Source organism: Nilaparvata lugens, unplaced genomic scaffold (assembly GCF_014356525.2).
Source record: "Nilaparvata lugens isolate BPH unplaced genomic scaffold, ASM1435652v1 scaffold6020, whole genome shotgun sequence".
In the NCBI taxonomy this organism is placed as follows: Eukaryota; Metazoa; Arthropoda; class Insecta; order Hemiptera; family Delphacidae; genus Nilaparvata; species Nilaparvata lugens.
Window position 1 is genome coordinate 6,131 of NW_024091789.1, and position 10,090 is coordinate 16,220.

Here is a 10,090-nt window from a genome sequence, read left to right on the forward strand (position 1 = left end):
TGCCAAAATTCTTCTGAAGATTATAAGTTCATTTGCTCTGAAAACTGGATTTCTCATTCATAGGTGATAGATCCATTCATAGTTTATCAAGAATCTATTACATTGGAGCTGACAACTATCCTTAGGTTAATAGGTGTGAAATGCTATCCAACCGATTTAGGAAAAATTGGTAGCACGGCACTGTCTCTCCCTCACCTTCACCTGGGCGGAGCTTACTTGACTTACTTAGTTCCTGTCACTCCTTGAGGAGCATAGGGCTTCCGAGAATGTCCTCCATCCAACTCTGTCGCGTGCTAACGCCTTCACCTCCAACCACATTTTGCCGGCTTTCCCAATTTCTGTCTGGATGGTACGCTTCCACATGATTTTTGGGTGTCCTCTTGCACGGTGTCCTTGAGGATTCCAGTCCAATGCGTCTTTCTCAATGGCACCTTCTTCTTTGCGCAACGTGTGTCCAATCCATCTCCATTTCCTTCTTTTTATCTGCATTTGGATTGGATCCTGACAGGTAGACTCCCATAGTGCTTCGTTGCTGATAACCTCTGGCCATCTGATGCCCATTATGCGACGCAAACATCTATTTACAAATACTTGTAACATTTTAGAGGTCACTCCCAGGTCGCACACCTACGTGTTTCCAACGTTGAAATTTGGTTGTTGAGGTTGAATAACCGTTAGCGGTTGAATTTTTCAACGTTTTAAATGCAACGTTGTTTTCAACGGTTGATCTATAGTTGAAAACACGTTGAAAACGAGCTTCCAATTCCACCACTCACAGCGCTACAGTAGTCCTTACACAAAAACGGATCTATCAACGACGAGACGATCGACTGATCAACGCCATTTCATGTTTGAATTCTCATCACGTTGATGAAAGCTGTGAACTCTTTTAGAAGAGTCTACCTATTCCACTTTGACTTGGTAAGTTTATTTAATTTATTATTCTTATTTAAAAGATGAGATTGTTTGGTGATTTATTATCTAAACTTCAAAACAAATATTGTGTGTTGAACATAATTATGTTTACATTTGAGGTTAGGGTTAGGTAAGTTATATTATGTTTTAAATTAGAGGGCTCTAATTTAATATAATTATTAAAAATCAATATAATACAATAAGCTTGGTTTTAAGTATTTTACATGTAGCCTACTACTTAACTTCCAAATAAATTACTATTACTTTGATTCCTGCACAAATATTTTCATTATGCTATCTATGTATTGTTTTTGTCACAGGACTGCTTGTGTTGAGAAATTCCATCGAACTTAATATAATAACACTGAACTTAATATAATATAAATCACTTAACATCAAAGTGATTGCTTTTAACAAGTTCAGTAATTAACTCGGTGATCCAAGAAATTGAAAACGGGTGTCCGGAGTTCAGCTCATAAATATTAACATTTTCCAATATCGTCATTCCATGGTGACGAAATTTAGCTTAAACTTGTTCATTTTAAAATTAAATTTTCAATTAATTTATGCATGTTTACAACCCATATATGTCAAGGATATTTTTGATTAATTTCATTGTGATTTTAAACTTTTGGTCTAGGTTTACTAATTTAGTAGGCCAATAAAAATGGTTGAAATATCGGGATACAACTGTTTTTTTTTCATAAAACTAAGTATGTACCTACAGTAACTAATAAATTTTACTCATAAATTAAAAAATAAATTTTCTACCGTTTTTATATAGAGCCTTATTTGTTTACTTCTATAGGCCTAATGAAAGAGGAGTATTTCAAGTTAAAATTCGTCTATGCTACAAAATTTGGAAACCCAATATTCTTACTTTATTCTTAGTTCTTTTGAATGTTTGAACGAACAGCTTGTGTGACTTTCTCGTCTGACTATTGTATAGTAATGGACTATTTTTATCTAAAAAACAATCATCACCTCGCCTTGTGATTCAAAATATCAATGTGTGTAACAAAATATCAAATGTATAACATTATTAGATGTGCACTTGAGAAAAATTTCTGTACTTGTTGTTAAAAGCAATTCCCTTTTAACCATGCACATCTGTATCAAATAATAACTCCTATGTAGTGGCAAAATTTCATCTGCCTTCATATTATAGAATTTCTTATTAAAATTATATTACCTTATGTTTCAGATTCTATCAAAAAATCTTGTGGGTCGACTGTGGGCATTGAGACCCAATTGAAGACGCTATTAAGGATTGGCTAAAATATGCGGCAGAGTATTTTCAGTGGAGAAAAAACAATCTAATTTCGTCGGTAATTAAAAAGTATTATGAAATGAAAGTGGAAAGTTATTTTGAAAGTCCCTTTCTATTGAAACACTGTAATAAAATATTTGTTTCTCTATTGCATAAATCACAAACTATCATCATACCTGAAAACTAAAATGTAGGCGGGTTTATACGATGCCAATTGACAAGACAATAATATTGTCTTCTGAAATTTATAGCTGGTGTAAAGTATCAATTGAATCTTTTAATTCTAGAACCATCATCTAGGCATAGCTAAATAAAAACTAATTGACAATTATTATTGTTTTGCCAATTGGCATAGTTTAAACCTGGCATAAATGTCAAGTAAAAATTTAGATATATATTATTTCCTAGAAAGAATTGAGCTATTTTTGCTCACCAAAGATAAAATTATCATACTAAAAATTCAAGATTTTTAAACAACTGCTAAATTCTTGAAATATTAGTTTTAATTTATGTTTCTTACAGACATAAAATGTTTTTGAGCTTGGCAGAGTATATTAAATTACCATGGTAATTTGGTTGTAACCATCTTAGTTCTTTAAACAACCTTTCATCATACTATTTTTGTGGATCAAAATTGAAGTAATATGGAAATAGAAAGAAAATAAAAATCTCAGTATCCTTTTTGAATCATTTAATAATGATTAATAATAGTGATTAAATAATTCAAAAAGGATACTGAGATTTTTATTTTCCTTTCTATTTCTATAAAAAGTAGCCCTATACAGAAAAGAGATGAATATGGTTTTTATTGTGTGTTTTTAATGTCAACTTACCAATGTACCGCATTGCAGGGTGATATTTCTGTTACATGAAATCATATGTAAATAAATGGAAATATGATTTCGTATTTTCATCTCTTTTCAAATGATTTTAGAAATATTACCATGTAATTGATAAGGTACCGGTTCAAAAGTATGGCTAATTCAACGTCTATTTATAGTTGAAAATAATGGTTGTCACAACGTGCTTTCAACGTCTATTTATGGTTGAAAATAATGGTTGTCACGACGTGCTTTCAACGTCTATTTATAGTTGAAAATAATGGTTGTTACAATGTTTTTTCAACTATTATTCAACGTTGAAAATAACGTGGAAACGGCGGACATTTTCTCGTGTTTTCAACGTTGAATTTAAACGTCTTTTCAACGTTAAGGTATTACGTGTTTCTAACGTTATTTCAACGTTTCTGTGCTACCTGGGCTGTAGTCACCTTCCAGGTTTCACATCCATATAAGAGGACTGATTTTACATTGCTATTAAAGAGTCGAATCTTTGTGGCTTTGGATATATTTTTATTTGCCCAAATTGGCCTCAATTGTATAAAAGCTCCGTTTGCTTTCTTGATTCGACTCTTTACATCTTGATCAGCTCCTCCTTCTACAGTGACCATACTACCCAAGTATAAAAAGGACTCTACCAGCTTGATATTGGAGTTGCCCATTTTCAAAGGCATGTCTGTTCGTGCATTTACTCTCATTCCCTTTGTCTTTCTAGCATTTATCTGCAAGCCGGCCTTTATTGCCTCATTTGAAATATTTCTCAGCTTTTCTTGCATGTCAGTAAAGCGCTGTGCCAGTAGACATATATCATCAGCAAAGTCCAGATCCTCTAGCCGCCCTCTTAGGCCCCAAGGTATCCCTCTTCTCCTACCTCCACCAGCTCTTCTCATCACACTGTCCAAAACCAGCAAGAATAACATGGGAGACAACACACAGCCTTGACGGACTCCAGAAGTGACAGGTAGGGGTTCACTCAAACTTCCTGCATGGAGGACACGGCACTCACAATCCTCATACATATTTCTCAGAATGCTCACCATCTTCTGTGGGATGCCATGATTAATCAGTGTACTCCCATCACTCTTCTGTAACTGAGTCAAAAGCTCTTTCGAAATAGATGAAAGCCAGGTAAACAGTGCTCTGCCATTCAACACTTTGCTCTAAAATTATCCTCAGTGTGTTTATTAAATCTACACAGCTACGGTGCTTCCTAAAACCAGCTTGTTCTCTCCGTAATTTCCTTTCAACAGAATCCTTTATCCTGTTTAGGATTACTCTTGCTAGCACTTTACTAGGCACTGAGAGCAGTGTTACCCCTCTCCAGTTTACACAATCTGTAGAGCAACCTTTCTTGGGTATCTTCATTATAGTACCTGTCTTCCATTCTGCAGGAACTCTTTCTTCTTCCCAAATTTTGGTGATTAGGGGATACAAGATATCAGCACTCGTCTCTACATCAACTTTTAAAACATCTGGTGAGATATTGTCTGAGCCAGGAGCTTTTCCATTTTTCATCTCACTTATAGCCTTACCTGGGTGGAGGCGGCATGCGAAATTCTGGCTGTCTACCGCAGCCCCAGCACTAATCTAACTACATTCGTAAACGCGTTAAACGTATATTGCAATGAACAATTGCCAGGAGTCGTCCGAGTTCAGTCAGGTGATTTCAATTGCGACACGTTGAATGTTGCCCCTGGCGTTATATCAATATTTTGAGTGCCGCAGAGTTTGTGCCAAGTATAACTATTACAAAAACAAAGTTGAAGAAGCGACTGGTAACCCTAGAAAATTTTGGTCGGTTATAAACGAAATCTCAGGTTGTAGTGACAATATAGTAAATCATTCTCCGTTAGTGCATTCTCCCGCCCTGGTGAAGTCATTGACTCTCAAAAAACTAAAGAAATTGCCAACTTATTTATTCAATATTTTGCAACAGTTGGAACAAACCTAGCAAATTCTATAATAACCCAGGATGCACCAGTAGTGAGAGATGTTGAACATGCTGTAGACTCTGAATTTCAGCTGCAACCGCGGTCTTGAGGCAGGAATTGGAGGAGGTGGTCAAGAGTTTGAAAGGGCGATCAGCTCCAGGTTGTGATGGAATCCCTACTAGAGTGATTTAAAACAATATTGACATATTAATACATCCTATCCTACATATAGTCAATTTAAGCATTCTGGTTGGACACTTTCCTTGCGCTCTCAAAACAGCCAGAGTAATACCTACCTATTTATAAATCAGGCCCTAAAGGCATATTCTCCAATTACAGACCTATTTCTTTGTTGGCAGCATTATCTAAAATAATCGAAAAGTGTATAAAAATACAACTGACTAAGTATTTAAACGAGTACAATCTCATCTCCAACTCACAGTATAGTTTTCAAAAGTCCAAATATACATCCGATACCTACTCTTTTCAACATGTCTAGGGCTATCTTAAATCTCAAGTAGTATCAAATCAAGAAGAAAAGTGCTGATTACCTTTTTGGACTTGGCAAAAGCCTTTGATACAGTTGACAGGAGAATTCTAATAAAAAATTTGAATCATTGGGGATAAAAAATATCACTCTCTGATGGTTTAAGAGCTACTTCCACAATCGACAGCAATCAGTATGCATAAATGGTGAAATAGTGATAAAGAGAATGTTGTGTATGGGATGGTCCAGGGAAGCACCCTTGGGCCACTGCTATTCCTAATCTATATCAACAATCTGTCAAAATTAGTAGTTGAAGGTGAGTTGTATCTGTTTGCTGATGACACAGCACTAGTGTCTACTGGGAGCACTTGGGAGGAGGCCTACATGAGTGCTTCAATTGATTTGTCAAAAATAAAGAACTGGTTTGATCACAATAGCGTTACAGTAAATGTGGAAAAAACGAAGTTTATGCCAATAGTTACAAGAAATCAAGCTGATCCAGGCTCACTAACACTAACGATGCATTCTTGTAATAATCCCAGGTCTGCTGGATGTAATTGTAGTATGATTGAGCCCGTTGATCATTACAAATATCTGGGCGTTGTCTTGGATTTCAAGATGAGTTGGGTACAACATGTCTAATGTGCTAAGAATAGGCTCAGAAAGCTGCTTCACGCATTTTCAGAGCTGAGTAATGTTCTGAGTGTGGATCAGCAAAGAAGTTTACTTTGCCTTTTGTCCAATCTATAATACTATCTATAATACCTCTTGCAGTCACCCAAAAATCAATTATAAAAACAATTATGAAGAGAGATTTCAGATACTCAACAATACAATATTGTTTATCGAATTTCCCGTTCTGAATGTTAGACAGCTTTTTATCAAATCTTTGTTGATCCACATCAAAAAATACAAAACGGAACTTCTGGAAGAAACAGTTAACCATAGCTACTCAACTCGCCACAGATCCAATTACAGGTTTGAGATACCTCAGCTGACTCACGGCTCCGAATTGACAAAATCCTTCATACCTGGCCCATATCTTGTACAGAAATGTGCCAGGGGTAATTATTAGGGAAGCAGAGGCGTTTAGTTTGGTAGTGTTTTGGAAGAGGGTGGACAGGTGACTGTACCAGATTGGTTGGGAAGGTTCAGAAGAACTACTCCAATCTCGTTATGCTTGGTGACCAACACGACTTCAAGGTTTCCAGACAATTGATTGGTATTTATTTTATCATTGATATAACCGGTTTGATTGTTTTGCCTTTCTAATTTATGATTTTTTTTCGGTCTCTCTTCTGAGAATTTCTGGAATCCCTGTCACTGCGGTCTTCAATGAAATATTGTATTTCCTTCTTTATTTATTCTATTAATCAATCAATGTATTAAGTATACTTATTCCTACATACTTATTCTCAAATATACATCAGCACAATGTATTATCTATTTTATAATCAAAATATTAATAATACATCTACAATATAAGTGTATTCTCTATTATTTACTTCTATGAGCAGATTAAGCTTATATGTATAAAGTGGAACACTTTATACATATATGAACACTTTATACACTTAATACATATCCCCCCCTACACACAGATGGATAGTCTAGTAGGGGGATTCCGAAATAATTATGTTGTATATTGTATTTCATATTCATGTATTATGTTTTTTGGAAATAAACTGAAATTGAAATACTTTTGGGTAGCCCTCAGAAATATAATATGAAATGTATAATAATAATAATCAGGATATAATATAAAAAATTATATGAAAAAAATAAAATATAATATAATGATAGAATATGAATTTCTAGAGAAAGGCTACAAGAGATAGAACAATATGAATGAAAAATGGAAGATTGTAAGCCTATTATAAATAAATTAAAAGCTGGTTAGCGAACTTTAGAAAAACTAGACAACGTCGTGAAAAAGAATAATGGAGGGAATGACTAATGGAAGGAATGGGCGAGGAAGGCCAAGACTGGAGTACATAGAAGTGGAGAAGGATCTGAGATGTGCCAGCTGCAGAGACCTAAAAAGGATGGCGGATGACAGAGAGGCATGGAAAGTTGCTGCCAACCAGCCCAGCGGCTGTAAATGAAAGAAGAAGCGAACATTACTTCTTATAATAGGAATCAAGAGAGGTGATTGTTTGAATATGCTTTCTTCATCGTATGAAGCTAAAGAAAGTAAGTATATCAATACTGGTTCTAAAGAAATCAAATATACAAAATTCTATGAAGTCCCTATCAAGTAATTGATTCATTTTGCTACTCTTACCAAAACTATGAAATAGAATAGAATTTATTGTTTCTCATGAACAACAGTACAATAATACAAGAAAAAACAAAACAAGTTATTATTTAAATTATTTATCAAATGCTATAGCTCAAAATTATAACAATGTAAGAATACAAAGAAATATTTCTCTTTTAAACATCGCCATATGCAGTCATAATAGTCTAATATAGCCAAAAGTCATTAGCCAAATTTCTAACTACTTATGCTCATAAAAAAAGACTAATATTACAAATTAAAAATTTATTTTTATTTCAAAAAACGAAACAATACAATATAATAATGTATGTTACTTGTAATAATTGAAAAAATGTAAAAATCGCGTTACCTATTTATAAAGGGTGTTCGGGCTTGAGAATGTGCAATACCAGCACGAAACGGTCGTCGCCACACCAAAGAATGTGAGTGTTTTTTCACTTTGAAGTTATATTAAAATAGGCCTACAATAGTTATATTTATAAAGAGTTGTATCAAAGCAAGCAGCGCTTTGAGCAGAGGGCCAATCCAATCTAGTATTCGTGATTATAATATTTGTGAACGTTTCCAGATATTTGCAAGCAAGAAGATCCTGTTCTATGGACAAGCTTTGGGTGTGATTTTGGCGGAGTCTCAAGTTGTGGCATTGCAGGCCGCTGAAATGGTCAACGTGCAATACCAGGGCGTCAGGAAACCAGTTCTGCAACTGACTCAAGTTGTTGATAACCACATGGATGATCGAATCGCTGAAATAATGCGAATTGACGCTACTGACAAAAAAGGTAGGTGAAGTAAAACTATATTTTCATTGCGAAGATGTAAAAGTGGGGGTTCCATAAGTGTACAAATATGAGAAATATAAGACTTGAGAAACTGTATTTTGGTTATAAAGATGTAAATGTGTCATTTTAATATTCATTTATTCCATTGACAATCACAAATCATAATTATAATATATAATATGATTGGGATCGAAACTGTCTTCTCCCAAATTTTTACAAATAAAAGTTTCAAAAATTAATTTCACTTTTCACTTCAAGAACTTCAATTTCCACTTTAAAACTAATGACTAAACTAAAACTTTTAAATTTTGATATTTAAAAAACTAATTTATAAGTGTATGAATATGCAAAATAGGATATTTGATAAGATGACTGATTGAAATCGATTAATTTCGAAGTTTTGAAATGACTTTCAGACAACGTGAAACACCAAATCACGGGCCGGTACATGGTGGAGGACCAGTACCACTACACGATGGAGACACAGTGCTGTGTGTGTGTGCCCTCCGATGAAGGGTTGAATGTGTACTCAGCCACACAGAACGTCACAACTACTCTGTGGGCTGTTGCTGGTGCATTGAATGTCAAGGAGAACATGTCAGTTACAAAATAATTCATGAGTTACAATATTATTATTTTCTTATAAAATTACTTGCGCTTATAAAATTTCTTTGAAGACCGGTTTCGGTCATTATGCCATTATCAAGTGCACAAATGAAATTAAGAATTGGATAGACAATAGCCATAGCCACCTCTAATACAAGGCCCCGGCCTACCTACGATATTGCAACGCCGCAGTGCAGGCCTAGAATCTAACACATGATAGGTGAAAAAGATCACCTGGTTTTTTTTTTAAACATTTTTGCTACGACGTTGCAATATCGTAGGCTGGGGCCTTTTATATTAGAGGTGGGGCTGGGGCCTATAGAGAACATGTGAGTATTAAAGAGAACATGTGAGTTACAATTATTACTAGTAGTTCTGTGAACAGTAGACCTCACGCAGTATTCTCATCCACAAGTACCTGATTGACACTATAGACCTTATGGAAATACAGCAATAGACTGGCTTCTCCACACATCTGTGTAATCACTTGTCAGCTGATTTATGATGAATAATTCTATAGTCTGATTTTTAATATTGGCGTATGAAGGAGGCTCCTTTTTCCTCTTATATTATCCTTGAAATGCAAAATTTCCAAAAACCTTGTATATACGTCGACGCGCAATTAAAAAAGGAACATACCTGTCAAATTTCATGAGAATCTATTACCGCGTTTCGCCGTTAATGCGCAACATATAAACATTTAAACATTAAGAGAAATGCCAAACCGTCGACTTGAATCTTGACCTCACTTCGCTCGGTCAATTATTTTCTTATAGAATTACTTGCGCTTATAAAATTTGTTTTAAGACCGGTTTCGGCCATTATCAAGTGCACAAGTGAAATTATGATTTGGATAGACGATTTGAATATAATTTATTTGGCCACTTAATAATGACCGAGTAATTATGAACATATTCATAATGATTCCAGCGGTTTTACCGTTTTGAATGCTCAGCTACATGACATGAGCTGTGTACTATCC

At 34.9% G+C, this 10,090-nt stretch overlaps 2 protein-coding genes across 2 annotated transcripts; one reads left to right on the forward strand and one right to left on the reverse strand.

Moving 5' to 3' along the window:
• Window positions 1–225: 225 nt before the first annotated feature.
• LOC120356164 lies at window positions 226–600 on the reverse strand. Its single transcript, XM_039445028.1, has one exon. The coding sequence runs from the start codon at window positions 598–600 to the stop codon at window positions 226–228; it is 375 nt and encodes a 124-aa protein (XP_039300962.1).
• Window positions 601–7,554: 6,954 nt separating this feature from the next.
• LOC120356165 (putative aldehyde oxidase-like protein) lies at window positions 7,555–9,099 on the forward strand (the record flags this gene model as incomplete). The annotated part of the gene is made up of 3 exons (XM_039445029.1): window positions 7,555–7,635; window positions 8,292–8,502; window positions 8,919–9,099. Coding segments are annotated over exons 1-3 (407 nt in total), but the record flags the coding sequence as incomplete, so codon positions are not given.
• Between the last annotated feature and the right edge of the window lie 991 nt (window positions 9,100–10,090).